General features: G+C 63.3%; 2 protein-coding genes across 2 annotated transcripts; one reads left to right on the top strand and one right to left on the bottom strand.

Annotated features, from left to right (window-relative positions):
- The first annotated feature begins 503 nt into the window (after nt 1-503).
- LOC134148641 (E3 ubiquitin-protein ligase TRIM33) lies at nt 504-2,606 on the top strand. Its single transcript, XM_062590990.1, has one exon. The coding sequence runs from the start codon at nt 994-996 to the stop codon at nt 2,026-2,028; it is 1,035 nt and encodes a 344-aa protein (XP_062446974.1). The 5' UTR covers nt 504-993; the 3' UTR covers nt 2,029-2,606.
- An 8,477-nt stretch (nt 2,607-11,083) lies between these two features.
- Nucleotides 11,084-17,142, bottom strand: RNF208 (ring finger protein 208). Its single transcript, XM_062591192.1, has 2 exons — nt 16,121-17,142; nt 11,084-14,653 (listed from the first exon to the last, which is right to left on the bottom strand). Exon 2 carries the CDS (start codon nt 13,811-13,813, stop codon nt 13,016-13,018), a length of 798 nt encoding a protein of 265 aa, XP_062447176.1. The 5' UTR covers nt 13,814-14,653; nt 16,121-17,142; the 3' UTR covers nt 11,084-13,015.
- Nucleotides 17,143-17,503: the final 361 nt, after the last annotated feature.

The following is a 17,503-nucleotide window of genomic DNA, read 5'->3' on the forward strand; positions in this document are numbered from 1 at the left end:
GCTGGATGGCACATGGCTGGCAGAGATCACCAGCCTGGCGGGGGTGCTGGGGGAGAACTGGCCTCCCCCAAAAGCAGAAACCACCAAAACTACCCATAGAGTAAGGAAGCAATGGGATGGGAGTGACAGCAGGCAGGGTGAAGAAGCACCAGGTTTCATGGAGGGAAAGTGGGGTGGGAAGCCTGTGCTGGGGCAGCGGTGGGGGTCTGTCCTGGGTATGCCGTCCCACTGGCGGTGCAGGATCTGCGCCATCCCAGGGCAGCGTGGAGCCCGTGCTGGCCAGCAGTGTGGAGAGCGACGTCAGGTGTTTTCACTGCAGAGGTGTGCTCAATTTTCACTAATATGCTACAGAGGTGCCTAGGCAAGGGGGAAGAGGCGGTGAGTGGGGTCAGCTCCTCCCTGAGCTCCTGCGGGAGCTGATTGGTGCGGGCACAGGCCAGCTGCCCAGGGCTGCCTGCACTTGAGCTGCTTCCAGAAGCTGACAAACCAGACGGGCTGGAGTAGGGCTCAGCCCCAGCTGAGCCGGGCAGGAGCTCCCTGCACTGCCGGGCAGGTGCCTGGCACAGCTTCACCCTCGCCGTTGCAGGGAACTGGGCTACAGGAGTCTGCCTGGCATCACCCAGCTCGTTGTCTTCTTCTGGACTGCAGTGGGTCAGTGCTGTGGCGGCGGCGGGGAGGAGGAGGAAGAGGATGAAGCAGTTGCTGGATGGACATGGCTATGCCCTGGTCGGGGTGGCGTATTGCTGAAGGAGATGGGCAAGCACCGCGCTGCGGGGGCTCCTGACCCCATCGGCCTGGGAGCTGGTATGAAACTACGCCGAAGGGATGATGGGTCTCCGGGCAGACGCCGGTGCCTTTAAATCCTACTGCAAGCAGTGCTGAATGCCACCTCCTGCCCTCTGAGCAGCACCCACGTTGCAGCTGCGGGGGCCTCCCCGGGTGGCTGGGAGAGGGCAGCCGGCTGCCCCGCGGCTCGCAGGACGCGGCCGCCCCATGGAGCAGGAGCCGGAGCAGGCTGGCGAGGAGGCAGGGCCTGGCCCCAGGCCCCTGCATGAGGCCAGCGCAGAGGCAAGTGCCTGGAAGCAGAGCGAGAGCCCCCGGCACGCCGCGCCGAGCACGACTCCGGGATCGGGGGACCAGGCAGCGGCCGTTGAGCCAAGTGACCTGGCTCCGCTCCTGGGAGAGGAGCCTGCTGCTCCCTGGGGTCGCTGGAGCCCGGCGGTGGAGGACCCGGACAAGCCGCTGCTGTGCGGAGCCGCCGAGCTGCCCGCCCGCGGCCGCTGCGGCACCTCTCCGCCGGCAGAGCTGGTCCCTCCAGGCACTGCGGACGCTGTGCCAGCCCCGGAGGCTGGAGGAAGGATGAGCCCTCCATCCCTGGGGGGATCACCCAGCCTGGAAAGCGCCTCCAGCTCCATCCTGAGCCTCTCCGGCGAGGAGTCGGGCAGCGAGGTGGGGGCGGCAGCGTGCTGCATCCAGGCGGCAGCGGGCGACGGTGAGGAGGAGTGCCCCATCTGCACGGAGCCCTACGACGGCCGGCGGCACAAGCAGGCCCTGCTGAACTGCAACCACGTGCTGTGCAGCACCTGCCTCCGCGCCATCATGGACGCAGCCGGCAGTGCCGAGTTCGGGCGCGTGCGCTGCCCCATCTGCCGCCAGAAGACCCCCATGCTGGAGTGGGAGATCTGCAAGCTGCAGGAGGAGCTGCTCTTGCTGCACGCCCAGCCGGCCCCGGCCTCGGCCCGGGCTGCGCCCAGCCCAGCCGCGCTGCCGCCCCGGCGCCCGGGCATCGCCGGCGCCCTGGAGCACCATTTCCAGGTGCGCTTCCACACCAGCCGCATGTTCGGCTGCCTGCCCTGCGTGCGCTACCCGCTGTGCCTCATCCGCGGGCTGGGGCGCCTGGAGCGCCGGTGCCGCTGCTGCTACCTCGTCCTGCTGGCCGCGCTGCTGGCGGCCGAGATGCTCAGCCTGCTCCTCATCTTCCTCCCCATCGTCCTGATGGTGCTGCTCTTCCTCATCCTCGATAAATAGCCTGCATCTGGGCTGTGCTGAGCGCATGGTGAGTGGCCCCAGCGGGCTCTGCGCCACTGGGAGTGGGAGCAGCCGCCCTCCTGCCCTCGCCCTGGGGGCTGGAGTGCTGCATGGAGAGGATCTGTCTGAGAGCCAACCTGTGAACCCAGGTGTCCAGGAAGCCTCTCCGCTGTCAGTGAGCCCGGAGCAAGGTGAGACAGCGGAGGAGCCGCGCGAGCCAGGGCGAGGGAGGACCAGAGGCTGGCCATGGGGCAGGCAGCCTGGGGGCTGGCGCACCGCCTGCACCCAGCACCCGCAGGAGCAGGCGTGCCTCCCGCTGGGCACCGAGCGTCTCGCGGCAGCAGAAGGATGGCCGGTGCCCTGGCACTGCCAGGCGGATGCAGGACCAGGGCAATGAGCCGGCCCTGCCGGCTCCAGCTGCAAAGCCCTGGTGCTGGCCCAGGAGCAGAGCTGGGAAGGCTGGAGGTGCCCGGCTGGCAGAGCGGGGCTGAGCTGGGGGCTCTGCCTCCCCCTCGCCCAGCCCGGGTACTCTAACTGCCCTGCCGCAGACTGAAAATATAAATTGCGTTTGTACCGCAGCAGCGTGAGCCTGAGTTCGGCGCCGTGCCGGATGGGGACGGGCGCGTGAGGCGGCGCGGAGTGCCCCCGGGGCCGGCCGGGCCGCACACACGCGCCAGAGCCTCCCCTACCCCGCACACCTCGCACGCACACGCGGGTTGTGTGTGTGTGGGGGGGGGCACGCACAAGTGCTCACCTCCGCCCCTCGCTGACGGCCACAGCGAGCCGCCGGCGAGCTCAGGCCGCGGCTCGCGGGTCGCAGCCTGCTGCCAGCGGCCTTGTGACGCCAGGGCACAGCCGGGCTCTTGTTCTAGCACGCCCACGCCGCGCTGAGGGCCGGCGCAGGGCCGCGGCCGCGGCTTCGCTCTCCCAGCCAGGGCTCGGGAGCACCCGGCCTCCGAGCCCGGGCGCTGGCAGGCGCGCAGTGGCTGCATCCTTCACACCCAGCCCGGCTGCGGCGCAAGGAGGGGCTGGCAGCAGCGGGAGAGGGCAGCAGCCTTGCTCTTGCCCGGGCTCCTGCAGCCTCCCCGGCGGTGCCAGCCCGCGCTGGTGCCGCTCAGCCCTTGCCTGCTTGCCTTTCCCTGCCCGGAGATAAGAGAACAAACACCGCTCTGCTCCCCGAGGGATTCGCGTTGGCAGCGCCGAGCAGGCCAGGCCGAAGCGCCGAGCTCCCCCAGCACCGTGCGGACAAGGACAGGAGGGTTCAGGCCCCGGCAGGCACCACGGGGGCTGGAGCGTGGTGCCGGGGCTGTGCCAGACTGCCCTGTGCCAGGGGGCCGGACGCCAGCAGCTCCCCCGCAGTTCCTGCCTCCCAGGCGGGCTGCAGTGCCTGGGAAGCCAGGCAAACGCCCCCAAAAATCACGGGGGCAAGCCGGGCTCCCTTGCCCGTGGCCAGGCTGCAGGGCCCAGAGCAGCAGCGAGCAGCCTGGGCTGCAGCCCGCGGCCGCAGGGGCAGCCGGCTGCCGCAGCGGGCAGCGGAGTTTCAGCAGCGGGGAGGGACGCGGGCTGCACTCCCTGCCTGGCACCTGGCCTCTCCGGGGCTGCCAGCTGCATCCCAGCCTGGTGCTGTGCACCGGGCCCTGGACATCTGGCTCATGGCGATGCCCGGGGCAATGCCCAGGCCACGGTGGGGCTCTCACTCCCACCTGTGCTGGGCAACAGGGGCCAGTGGCGCCATGCCAAAGCCCTGTCGTGGCCCAGGCTCAGGGCACTGGGCTCCTGGCCCACGCCAGAAAGCCGCACCATGCTGTCACCCCCCAGTCCCTCTGCACAGGGACCGGTCTAACACTGCCTTGCCCTATACCTGGCCACACAGGGCTGTGCCAGGACCCAGGCGTGCAGGCCTTGCCCTTCGCCCAAGGGCCAGGGAGAGCAGAGCCCTGCTGGCCCCAGGAATGGGCCCTGGCCACTTCCCCAGGGCCAGGCCTTGGCGCAAAGCTTTGCTCTGGGAAGCACAGGGTGTTGTAGCCCCTTCACTCGGCTTAGTCATGGGCATCTCTTCCCCTTTCCTCCCGCAAAGGGAACCAGCCGGGGCTCAGCGTCACCGCTGCAGCCCTCCTGCCTCTGGCCCCATCCGTCACCGCCTGCATCCAACCCAGGGCCAGGCTGGGGCAAAGCAGGACTGCAGCACCCAGCGGCCCCTGCATCCTTTCCTCAATGCAGGGAGCAGGAGATATGAGCACAGGGAGGCCCAGGGCAGCTCCCGTGTGCTCAGGGCACCAGGGTGCCTCCCCAGGCAGGTGCCTCTGCAATCCCCACCAGCGCCCAGTCGCAATCGTGGGACACGGTGAGCTGCATGGTGAACATGCAAGCAGCCATGGAGCATTGGACGAGGATCCAGGGCAAATGATGGAACTTGGCCTGAATTCCAAGAGACCCACAGGCAAGGGTGAGGAAATAAGAGATCTCCTGCCTCCCACTGCAGCCCTATCCCACACTCATTTCCAGCTGGCAGATAGTGCTGCAGGGAATAAAAGGACCTGGTCCTACAGGGGCAGAGATCTGGACCAAGTACTCCACTCTGAAGAGACACCAAACATGCCTTCATGTCCAAAACACACTTTTGATCATCAGTGGAAAATGTCGGCTTTTTTTGCTCCAGTGCGAAACCCTCAAATCTCCAAGCACTGCTTTGCAGTGGATCCCTTTATCCCCATGGTCAGAAACGCTGTTTTTGTCCTGCTCACCAGCCCCTCGACTACACTCAGCTCTGCAGGGGATACTCCCGCACCATGGCCTCAGGCCGTTCATCTCCTTGTCCTCCTGAAGACCACCCAGGACACTTTGGGGACCAGGTGGTTGTCTGGAAAAGCCTCCCAAGAGGACGCCGCACTGCCAGCACCCTGTGGAAGACGTGGCAGCTATGGTGGGGACAGAGGTGCAGCCGCAGGAGAAGTCGTGCTGCTCACCCTGGGCCGGAGGGAAGCTCTCAGGAGGCAGGAGCAGGGCACCCTAAACCGGGTCAGGCCATGAGAAAGCAGAGCCGCCCTCAATCCCCAGCTAGCTCCCTCCTGCCCAATGAATAATTATTTATACAAAGTGGAACAGCTCCATCAGGAGCACAGTGAGCTCAGCCCCGTTCAGGAGGCATCTGCAGCTAGATTGGGTCTGCAGGGAGGGGAAGGCAATGCCCAGATTATCTGGGGTGGGGTTGGGGGACCTGCTGCCCCATGGGATACCTGGCACATGTCCCTGCTCTGCACGAGCTGGGTTGGGGGGGACACAGTCTTTTGGGCAACCAGGTCAAGGCTCTGCTTGTGGCTGGATAACGCAGCACTACAGGCAGTTGAGGGGGACCAGCCGAAGATGCCACCCCCCAAGGCCACTCGGTGTCCAGGTTCCTCCAGCAGGGTTGTAGCACTGCCAGGTGCTAAAAATCGGAGCCGGGCACCTAATCCCTCTGGAAAGGGGTTTCCTGGGGGGTCCGTGGTGCAGGATTGGTCTCAGGCAGAGGTTGCCCAGCCTGGCTCCCGACTGGGGTGAAAGGGAGGACAGCGGAGCCTCGGCTCCACCCCAGGGCGCGCGGAGCAGGGCTGAGGGCAGCCGCGGGTGCCAGCAGCCGGACCTGGCACGCAGGAAGGGCTGGCCCACAGGAATTTGGCTGCGACGTCTGCTCACAAGGACTCGGTTATATTTAGCGCGCCGAGATAGCGGCGAGGGGTGCAGAGGTGCACCGGAGCCCGTCGAGCCTGGGGCCTGGGAGCTTGCTGGGGGCGGCGTGCTGCAAGCAGGGGGAGGCTGGGGCAGGGAAGCTCCTCCTGCGTGCAGCCCCCACCTCCCCATCCCAAACATTCTTGCAGCCCCTACGTGTGCCCCATTGCAGCCCCTTCACATCCCCCCATGTACCTTCTCACAGAGTGCCATACGCCCCCCCCCCACTCTCACTCCCCCTGCACACCTCCCTGCAGCCTTCTCTGCACCCTCTTACAGGCTCCCCTCACCCCATTGCAGCCCCCGACACCTCACTGCAGCCCCTTCAGGCACCCACCACCCCCCTACCTCATCACAGCCCCCACATGCACCCCAACATCTTCCAATCCCTCTCAGCGCACCCCCTTGCAGCTCTCCCCCACCTTCTCACCAGCCTCCCAACACTCCTTTGCAGCCTCCCAATGCCCCATTGCAGCCCCCCAAATGCACCCTGCTGTCCCAATGCCTCTTGACATGTGCCCACTCACAAAAAGCCACCAACCTCCCACTGCAGCCCCCCACAAGCTCCCATCACAGCCCCCATATGTACCCCACAGGCACTCCTCAGCCTGCCTGTCCCCCAGCTCGGGTTGATCCCAGGTGGCCGGCACTGGGGAAGGCTGCACGGGGCTCCCAGCTGTGGGGATATGGCCCATCCCTGTCCCCACTGGGTGGCCTGCCCACTCAGGGCTCTATCCTCCTCTCCACTCCCCTGGTCCCCAGTAGCACCAGGGGGACAGTGAGGGTGCCAAAGCTGCAGATGGCGAAGGGTCAAGCGAGGGAGCTGCTCCGGTGCCATGCCCCATGCAGGCCCCTCCATGTGCCCAGCTGAGCTCTCAGAGCATCACATGAGTAGCCAGCCTCAGAGCGTGCACCGAGCGTGCCTGGTCTCACCTCGCATACGGCCCCTGCAGCAGGGCAGGGACTTGGGGATACCCGTCCAGCTCAGGTCACTGGCATCAGATCACTTTGGCCGCTTTATCCGGCAGTAGCTTCTCCCCTTCCACCCCTGCCTGCAAGAGCATCGGAGCTGCCCCCTGCGGGGGCTGCACCAGCGGGTGCCCCCACAACTGCGCAAGCGAGGGCCAGGTGGCTGGAGGGCTGGCGGGAAAGCAGCAAGGCCACCAGGAGCATGCACGCTTGTCACGCGCTGGGAGCAGGCTTTGAACGTGGAGCCACCGAGTCAGCAGGAACCGGCGCCCAGCGCTGGCGGGCTGTCGGCAGTCCTCGCACTGGCTTTTTAACCCCAAGAAAAATGCCTGATCTCAGCAGTCCCTCCCCGTCTGTAGGGCCAGCACTGCCCCAGGGACCTGTCACAGCTTTTCACACTCTTTGCATTAACCTGCCAGTTAGCTTTTCATCCTGGGTTGCTCTCTGTTGTGAAAGGCCTGGCACTAAAAGAAGTTGTTGCAAGTAGCTTCCTCTCTGCTAAAATAGCTGTTTTGGGTGCATGACTGCAAAGGATCCAGGTTTGAGCATGCAGGCTGTGCTTCCCTAAGGAGGGCACAGCCTGCCTGATGTTTAGCCATCTCCTTTCCCAGCCTGGCAAAAATAAAGCATGTTGTGTTCCCTCACGGAGTCAGTCTGCGAGGCCAGCTCCTCCCCCAAGTGCTCCCCAAAGGGGAACCAGCTGCTGTCAGCGTTGTGCAACCCACTAGGGAGGGGAGCCCGCTCGGTGCCCCAGCCGTTGCAGGACAGCGTGGGAGCATGGGATATTTGTGTGCTACAACGGCTCACTGCTGCTGCACACCCAGGGTCAGGCTCAGGAGACCTTCAGGCTCTGGGCTGGCTTTTTGCTGCTGGCAGCCCATGGTTCATCACCATAAGGAACACACAGCTCCTGTTTCACCCCTAGCCCTGTACAAGGGCTACAGCACCAGCCAGCTGGTCTGAAAGAGCTGATTTGGGCGGGGGGGGGGGGGGGGGGGAGAATATCTGGGGAACATCTCCTGAAACCGTGCCAAATGAAGTCCCCATAGTGGCATCTCCAGAGAGCTACCAATTCCCAAGGAAACAACCCTTTCCGCATGCAATCAAAACTATTTTAATATTTAAAATGAGGTCATTTGGGGAAGGTTAATCCCCAGGAGCCATTTAGCTCTCTGAGGACCCTCTCCCATCACAGTCCACCCTTGACACTGCAGGGGTACTGAGTTGGGGATCTGAAGTAGAGAGAGCCCAGAAATTCACCTCAATCCAGGCCAAAGATTTTACAAACAGGAGATTTTAAAATCAACTCATCATGGAGCAACCTTTGCTCGCATGAGGCCAGATTTGTACCATAAACTCTCTTGCATCAATCTCTCTGACAGTTTAAGCAGGCCAGTGGAACTTGCAGCACTTTTAGAAAACTGAACTTGGAGACAGAAAGCTGAGCTTGGTCTCAACTGCCAAGAAAGTGTTTTGAGGCTTGGGATGCCAGAGTAACTTTGACAGACTTTTAGTTCACCCAAAACTGCTACACGTGCGCTCTGAAACCATCTCCTAGTTTCCATCCACCTGCAGCATGCTCAGGCTGTCTCTCTTTTGGCATGTACTCATTTGAGATTAATAGGGCTTGAAAAATGGGCTGTCACCCAGCACTTAGTCCTGAAAGACCCTGTTTCTTCATTAACTGCGACTCAAAATCAAATTAGCGGTTTTAAATTTACTCTGTGCCCAGGAGGTACTGTGGAGAGGGGAGGACACGCTGTATCTTTCATCTTTACATAATAAAAAGGGCAAACTCCTGCTTCAAGTGCAAGATTCCTCACCACTGCCACCTCTGCCCTGGCTCTACAAGGGACGTCTTTGATCTCTTTGTAGCTCCCAAAACACCTCACTGTGCTCAGCACCACACTGTCGGGCAGCTGAAGGTGTTTCCCCCTGGGCCAAAGACTTCAGTGCTGGATGGGGAGAGGAAGACACTGATCCTGGAAATATATTTGGGGCTGCCCCAGCCCTGTTCCCCAACCTTATTCCTGCAAGACCTGCTGGGACCTTGGCATAGCTCAAACGTCTCTTTGCTTTCTATGTCTGTGCCAGGGCTTTGCAGGGGGATGCGGTCTCTTGGCAAGCCTGGCCTGCCCCTTGTCCAGCCTGTGCCCAGCACCAGCATTCCTGGTTTTGATCTCCAGGCCCAGTATGTGATAGCACTTCCCCAAGCAGCGGGAACCCACTTCTTGCTAGATGGGCCACAGTGGGATCATCAGGGGAACAGGAACTGCTTGGCGCCCCAACTTTCTGGGGCTGATGTCGGTGCTGGTGCCAGCTGTCCATCTGCAGTGTGGGGAAGCAACGCTCCTCTATCAGCAGTAGTGACCTGGCCTTAGTGGTAAAAGGCCAGAAAACATGTCCTGACCCACAAAACACCCAGCACTGCTGCCAGGGCATGTCCCGCATCCATTAAGCAATGGCAGGCATTTGGGTGCAGAGCTGGAGGAGCTGGGTCACCACCCCATGGTGTGCTCAGGGCCAAGGACAGCACAGGCTGCATTATTGATGCTGTAATTCAGCACCAATGGACAGTTAACTGGTTTCATTTTCACCGGAAAGAAAAACCCCTGAAGTGCTGGGTGCACTCCAACAGGGCTATGGGTGCCGGACAAGCAAGCTCCTGCTGCCAGTGTGAGCCACGCACGTGGCTGGGAGCCCCTCGCCAGACCCAGTTTGTCTCCTTCCGTTAGCTGAGACGATATTTGGGCTGCTGGGAACTGGCAGTGCTAGTGCTAGCACTGCAGAGCTGAATGAGGTGAGCTGGAGCCAAGCACCCCTCCAGCAGGCATGGGGCTTCGGGGGCACGGGGGTCTGCAGACATCCCACACTGTGGGGTTCTCTGCACGCTTCACGGGCTGCTCTAGGGGCTTCCTTTGGAAACAGATGCCCTGACTACATGGCCTTAGCAGAGTACAGCGACAGACAGCGTGGATATGTGAGCGCAAAAGACCTCTGCAGATGTGTGTGCGCACACACGTGCTCATGTGCACACAAACAAGCATCCTCATGCAAGCACACACGTGTGCACAGGCCATCATGCACGCACACAGCCTGGCACTCACCCTGCTCTTGGCCGCAGTTCTGGCCAAGAGGAGACTCTTCCACATTGCTTCCCTGGTTAAACACAGTATTGTGCTGTTCTCACCAAAGAGACCAGGGAACACAGCCTCAGCTCTTCCTGCCCCCTTTTAGTCTGCCTGTCCCAGATAGAGTTTTCCCATTGCAGTAACTGGTTTTGGAGCAGACTGTGGATACTCCTTCTAGATTCCAGTTGCACGTGCTGCCCCAGGCAGGGTATAACCCCTTGGGGCTGTTCCCATGCCCAGTCTGGACCTTGCTGCCGGGCAAAAAGCACAGCAAGGGACAGTAAGTGTGGCAGAACTCAGCGGGTGCATGTGCACAATGAAGGATTTGGATTCATGCAGAGCTTCCTCCCCAGTATGAAAACTACTGCCTGGCACTGGTGTGGCAGCAGTACTGTGAGTTGGTGCATGTGCTGGCTGGTGGGCCATGTCCAAGATGTGAGCGGTTACAAATTGTGCTTTGGGTTTTCACCTGCACCCCTATGCTTCCTCCCCGGGGGTGACTGAAGTGTGAAATCAGCCAGTTACAACCAGCAGCGGCTCAAGATGCTATTTCCTGCACCCTGCTTGGAGACACAGTGCCAGTGCTCTGCCTGGCCCCACGCCTGCTGCCCGTGGGGCTGACAGCCCACTTGCGTCCCTCTGAGCCACCCATCCCATCAGGAAGCTGTGTACTTGCTGGGTGTCTGCTGTGAGGGCCAGGAGTGGCCCTGGCTTCAGGCAGGACCACAGACAGTGAGCATGGGGCAGCCAGGGGTGCCAAGAGCTCTTCCACACCACTAAGGTGGTGTGGAAGGAACCTGAACTCCTCCAGCTTTTTAGCAAATTTTGGTGTGGATGGGGACTCTGCTTGCCCAGAAGGAAGGCTGAGCAGATGGGGGCCAGGATCCCACCACAGGGCATCCCAGAGTGCTGAGTCACGTGCAGTGAGACTGGGGACTAGGCAGGTATGTGGCAAGTCCAGGGAGAGGATCCAGCCATTTCAGAGCTGAGCACCGGGTCAGAGGGAGAACTTGCAGCCCCTCTTTGCTGGAGAAAGCCCTTATTCCAGGGTTCTCACCCCACCATTAGCCCCATGAGCCAACCGGGACAGGGCACTGTATGCCTAGAGACACAGGGATGTCATCAGTTTGGGGCCTGACTGTGGGCATGCTGGTGCCAGCACAGGCATGCAACATCCCTGCAGTGGTGCTGGTGCCTGGGCCCCACTCCTCCCCACAACAATACGCCACCAACACGCTGGCTCACCATTCGTTCCAATATAATCTTTATTGGGGAGATTGATTGGGGTTGAACAAGGCCGGGTATAAAACATGATCATCATCACAACCAGCAGCGGGAGGCATTGGCAGAGCAAAACAGAAACGATATCAACCACTGTTCTCTGAGCCCCCCCCACCCTTCCTCCCCTGTGGGGCCCTGGGCAGAGGGCCCGGGAGTGAGGTGGTCCCCAGGGCTTCGCTAGCAAAGCTGGTGGCATCGCCTGCTCCCTTGACAGCCCAGGGCAGGCAAGTCCAGCTCCAGTAGCACAGGAAGGAGGGACAGTTTGGCCCCTCTCCCTGATGGATGTTAGGTTTCAGCCACTGTTAGGAGGTTAGGAGCTGCTCCTCCCTCCAGAAGCACCTGCACGCCAAGGTGGGAGAGAGGCAGCTGCGCAGGGCTCCCTCCTGCTTGCCTGGTGTCCTAGGACAGGGAGGCACATGCATGCTTCCCCAGGACTGTGTTGGTCCCCAGCCTCCTCCCCTTAGTCCTGTGGCTGTCCTGGGGTGCAGCTTTCAGCCCCTCAGGAGAACCTGCAAATTATGGCTTTTTCTTCTGTTTTGTTTTTAGGTTTGTTTTTTGCTTTTTGGCAGCAAACTTATCCCCCTCAGATGTCCTGGAGAAAGCAAGGCTGTACACAGGATGCTGCCACCCTGCCAACCCCACCACATCCCCACAGAGACTGCTGAACCTGATGCTGGTTATGCCAGAGCCCCTGGGCTCCACTCACCTGGAGAAAGGACCATGGCCAGAAGCCAAACTTTGCCTCAGGCCCCCCCTGCCTTGGCCAGCTGAATTGCCCTGCTCAGCCCAGGGCTGTGCGGGAGTTGGGTGGTTGTGTTGGAGGCATATGTGGGGCATTGGACCCAGAGCAGCGGCTGCATGGGCCGTGACCCCAAGCCGTCCTGCAGGACATTGGTGTGGAGCCTGGAGGTCCCCCCCAAGCCCCGTGCAGCCAGGGGCCCCTGGAGAATGGGCAAAACTCAACGCCGTTATTAGCACATAGCGGCCTGGAAGGGGGCGGCCTGGGACAGACGGGAGAAAACAAGAATCCTCCAAAACGAGGATAAACTGGAGCTTTCCTCAAGGGCCTGTGGAGGAAGTGGCCCGCATGTCTACTCGTAACCGAGGGGCCAGCACAATGGCTTGACTTGGCTACAGCAACTGAGATGCATGTTGGATTGGCCACCAAGATGAAAGCTTTGGCAAATAACTTACAGAGAAGAATGGGCAGCCGGGGGCCTGTCCTCGAGCCCACTCCTGTCCCATGCCAGCCAGATGACCCCACACAACACTGTGCACTTCCAGGGCTCTTCATCCCATTACCAGCCCGCCTCACGTGGCCTCACTGGCCGTAGGGTGGTGGAGAGGGTGTCACTGGCAGGTCGCCGGTGGGAACTGAGCATCTGTTCTTGGCCATGTTGCAGGAGCCAAGGGGAAAGAGGAGCACAAAGCCACCCAGGGAAGGAGCACAGAGGACTGCTCGATGCCCGGCACAAGAAAGGGGGTGGAAGGGGTGCAAGCCACAGGATGCAGGGGCTAGAGCCCTCATGGACTTGCTGATGGACCTGCTCCCAATCCCAATGTTCCTCTCCCCGAGCACCACCAGGGTGCAGGGGACTGCCACATCCCAGCCCAGGTCCACACCATGTCCCGCATCCACACCACATCCCAGGATGCAGCATCCCCCCCAGTCCCCCCAGGCAGCCTCTGCCCTAGCAGCAAAGAGGCAGCGGGGAGGACAGCAGGCCCAGGCTCTGGACCATGGAGAGAATCAGAGCATCCCCCCGGCTGCACAAATGGAAAAGGGGGAGCTGAGGGGGTGCCGCAGCCTGGCGGTGGTGTCCTCTCCCTCCCACGGGATGGCCCCGCAGCCAGATGCAGCAAGCAGCGCGGGGCAACGGTGGGGCTGGGCGCGCAGCTTACATGATGGTGCAGGAAGACAGCGGGTTTCGGATGTGGCAGGTGCAGGCTGCCCCGCAGTACTGGCGAAAGGTCTGGTAGCAGCTGCGGTCGGTGTCGCTGCTCCACTGCACGGGGTTGGCAGCCAGGGCCTCGGCAGGCAGTCTGTTGAGGATACTGGTGTTCACCGCCAGCGCTGCCAGCCCGTAGTCGGTGAAGAGCACGGTCTCCCGCTTGCAAGTGGGGCAGGAGATGAACTTGTACTTGGGGCAGGACTCATAGAGGATCTGCAGGCACTCCTCACACACCGAGTGCAGGCAGGAGAGGATGCGGGGCCGCTTGTTGGTGAAGTTGTACATGTGGCCGCACGTGGGGCACTCGAGCGGCTCGCAGGGTGTCGAGGGGTGCAGCACGTACTGGTTCACGATCACCTCGTCCGACGGGGGCTGCCGGTGGTAGCACACCTCCGAGCTGCCCTTCCGCTGCCCCTGGTACAGTCGCTCTCGCCGTGGCAGGGGGGGAGTCCGGGGCAGCCCCAGGGAGCCGGGGGTAGCGTCCAGCGCAGGGATGTCTCCGCACGCCTGGTTCACGATGATCTCAGACTCGGACGGCCAGGCGCGCTTGGCCACGAGGGGCGGCTCGCGACGGGGGGCTGGCGTGTAGCGGGGCTGCGAGGCCTGCAGCTCCGAAAACTTCTCCGGGTGGATGATTTTCATCGCCTCCATTTTAATGATGACCTGTTGCCCTTTCAGACACGACATGAGTATTGTTTTTACATTACTGTCCACTGCTCTGGGATCTCTGAGGGACGCCTGCATGAGGCTAAAACATGCTGGCAGCAGGCAGGGCTTTCAATCGCGTTCTGGCCGTGAAGCAGCAGCACCGGGGAAAGCGGCTGGAGCAGCAGCACATCCTGGGGAAACGGTTCGGCGCGAGCAGGCCCGGGGTCCTTCGTCTGCGCTCAGCCCCAAAGGCGCCACTCGCGAGGCCGGAGGCGTGCACGGGACGGCACTGCGCTCACGGCGACATCCTGCCTGCACCCGCCTTTGAGGACCTTTGCTTGGGCGGGTGATCAAAGCATCTGCTCCCCGCCGCGCTTTGCCGGGACGTTAATAAGATGACATTGCCTGTCACTCGGCAGCTCCCCCCTTTGGTTTTGCAGGCGCTTCCCGGCTGCAGTTGGAAATAGCAAAGTGAAGCCGGAGGCTGCGGGGAGGCCAGGCGTTCCTGGCGCTGGGTGCTCACCTGGAGCAGGTGAGTGAGGAGGGGCTGCGGCCCAGGCTGGCTCCCAGCAGGAATGTGGGCAGTGCTGCCTGTGCCGAGGGCAGCCCACACGTTGCCCAGCCCCTGCCTCCTCCCGGCCTTTATTCCTGTTTATGTGCTGTAGGATCCTCGTGGCGCTGAAGAATGTGTTTGCAAATTCCTTTGCTCTGACTTCCTGGCTCTCCCACGTGCTGTCACTGGTATCCGCAGAACCGGCAGCTCCCGCAGGGTGCTGGGCAAGGACCGGCCCCAGGGTCAGAGAGCATCCCGTGCCGGCCGGCGCTGGGCCACGCTCACCTCGGCTTGCACTGGGGCTGCAAAGCGCCTTCTGCCCACGGCGCCTACGGACTCCAGCACCTCTGTCTCCAGCTCAGCTTCGTGCGTGCTGGGAAAGGCTGGAAACGAAAAGCGAGAGGGATTTGGCTCCTGGGCTCTTCGGGGCTCTTTTGGCTGCCAGCATTCCCACAGGATGGGTGGCTGGCAATTTGGCTCTGCTCCCTGAGGCGCTGGCCCTACCGGTCCGGTCCATCTGCCCTGCATGCTTTGGCTGGCCGCAGGAAGTGGGAGAAGTCAGGTATTTCCCCCCAGGCACCTCCAAGGCAGTCCCAGGAGGAGGACAGCCGGGAAGGGGCCTGTAGCCCCTCTCTGCCCCAGGGGACCTCCCCTCCGCACCAGCCCCGGGCACACACACCCTGCTGAGTCCTTCCCGGAGGGGCTCCCCAGCCAGCTTTGCCTTTGCACAGGGTTTTCGCTCACGTTTAGCCCCTCCTCTGCTCTGTGGATCTATTTTTACCTCTCCCGCCCGCTCCTGATCTGTCCCTGCTATTCTCTCTCCCTCCTTCGCTCTGGCCCTGCTCCTCTCTGCCTCCGCAGTCCCCCGCTCCTGTCCAGGGGCTGCTGGAGAAGACGCTTTTGGGGGCAGGAGATGGGGATGGGTGCTAGTCAGCCCGTGGCCATTTTCTTCCTAAGGCAGCTCAGGCAACAGCCTGCCTCTCGTCTGGGAAGGGCGAAGGCACTCTCCTCCATCATGCTGCAAATCCTGTCAGCGGGATGCCTGCTCCAGCCCAGCCCTGGCAGGCCTCATAGAGGTGGCCCAAGGGGGGCAACTGGTTGTGACAACCAGTCGGGGTCGGGGAGAGGCCTGCGGGTTTCAGCCCTTTCCCATCCACTGGATCCCTGAAAGCCACGGTGAGGGGGGGGGGCTCCATGGGCATAGCCCCTGCCCGACCCCAGCCTTCATATTCCCGCAGGATATGCCCTGGCGCCAGGATGAGGTCCTGTGGAGCATCATGACGCTCATTCTGGGAAGGGTGGCCTGCACCTCGCGCCCCTCATCCCGCAGCCCCGAACTCTGTACCCTGCAGCCAACATACGCAGCCTCACACCCCGCAGCACCCCGCAGTGCTCTCACGGGCGCTCGCTCACTGCCCCCAATGGGCACCGGCACGGCGACGCATGCGGGCGGGCAGCCTCCGTGCACCGGCCGCTGCGGTTCAGCACCCTCACCCGTAGCCCCCGTGCTGGCACAGCCCTCCGTGCACAGCCCTCGCATAACTCCCCCGTCACACCCCGCGTTCACGCCAGGCAGCATAGCCCTCCCGCCACGCGTGGCACCCACATGCACAGACGCCCGGGCAGGACATTACCCCCCGGCGCGTGCAGTGCCCCGCCGTGATCCCCGGGGATGCGCACACCCCAGCTGCCCCGGTGCGCGCGTCCCCATGCAATGCTCGCCCCCCACCCCGTGCAGTGCTGGCACAACACACACACACGCACACACGTCCGCACGCCCGCGCCTGCCTGCCCGGCGGGGGATGTCCCCCAGCAGGCAGGCTGAAAGGACAGTCCCCTGCAGCGGTTACCTGCGTCGGGCTGCTGCGCTGGACCACTGTGTCTTGGGCCGAGGATCCTGGTGCCGCCGCGTCCCTGGCTGAGGCCCTGGAGCCCCTGTCTGTCCTCAGCAGGGGCTTGAAGGCCCGTGTTGCTAAAGGTTATCTGAAAGGCAGAGGGATGCCGGCCTGGCACTGCCTGCACCAAGTCCTGGCTCCCTGGGGATGCTGGCAGGTCTCCACAGCCTCCCCAGACCTCGCCGCTGGGCTGCACGTCCAGTCCAGCTTCTCACGGCCCCCCCCACCTCCAGCTCGGGCGGCTTCCTCGGCTGTAAACCCTGCAGCGAGGGGAGATTATCTCTGAGCGGGAGGGCACAAAGGCAGCGCTGCCTGAGTCGGGCTCCTCTCCAGCTCCAGCCGCTCCAGATGCTCTGCAGAGGGCAGATGTCCGGGGCGCCTTGGGGTGAGCAGGCTTCCAAACCCACCAGGTAACGTGCCGACGACAGTGCTGTCAGGAAGCCAGCTTCCGCGCTGCCGCCTCTGCCTGCATCTCTGCTCCCTGCGATGCGACTCGCTCCCCCCACCGGGGCTGCAGTGCTGACGGGCAACCTCCTCCGACGGGGTCTGTGGCCCCCGCGCTGCCTCCGCCGCTGCAAGCCGGTGCCCCCACGCCGCCCGGCACACCGCAGAATCGCGCTCGCCCAGATAAGAGCTGATGCAACACTCCCGGCACGGGGTAGCTGCAGGCTGCGGGGCTGCCGGCGGCGCGCAGGAGGCTGCGGGCTCCTCTGCCGCGCTCGTCTCCGCGAGGACGAGCTCCTCAGCTGCGCAGCAGGTGCAGGGCCGCCCGGGAGAGGCCGCCTTGCTGGATGCTCTCCGTCACCGGCGGCTCCTTCGCCGTTTCCTCCGGGACGCCCCCGGGGCCGGAGGCTGCTTTTGGGCCGCCCTCGCGGCTGGCGGAGGCAGTCGCCCTCCGCTTCTTCCCCGCCGGGGGGCCGACGGGCGGCAGGGGCTGCTTGCTGGCCGCCGCTCAGCCGGGATGCTGCGCGCCGAGGAGCTGCTGGTGCGCTGCGCGCTCTCGCTGCCTCGCTCCGCGTCCGCAGTGGGTACTGCAGTGATGCAGCCGGCTCACATTTCTCTCAATCAGCAGCGCGCGGAGCCCGGCGGGCCGCAGTGCCCTACGTCCCCCGCTGGTGCCCTCCCCCTCTTCATTCATCAGCCGGCGCCTTCCCGCAGCGCCGGGGCTCCCTCCGAGCGCCCGGGGCCCCACTGGGGCCGAGGGGGGCCTATCCCCCGCCGCCGGCCAGCCGGCTGCAGCCCGGGGTGCGCGCGGCGCACGCTGCGGGCGCCGCTTCCTTCCTCCCCCTCGCGCCGGCTCCGCCATGCGCGCGCCGTGGCGAGGGCTCCGAGCCTCCC

Source organism: Rhea pennata, chromosome 18 (genome assembly GCF_028389875.1).
Source record: "Rhea pennata isolate bPtePen1 chromosome 18, bPtePen1.pri, whole genome shotgun sequence".
NCBI lineage: Eukaryota > Metazoa > Chordata > Aves > Rheiformes > Rheidae > Rhea > Rhea pennata.

What these genes read in the sequence shown, in the direction of transcription:
- RNF208 (XM_062591192.1), bottom strand. Translation starts at nt 13,813, where the DNA reads ATGCAGGCGTCCCTCAGAGATCCCAGAGCAGTGGACAGTAATGTAAAA.
- LOC134148641 (XM_062590990.1), top strand. Translation starts at nt 994, where the DNA reads ATGGAGCAGGAGCCGGAGCAGGCTGGCGAGGAGGCAGGGCCTGGCCCC.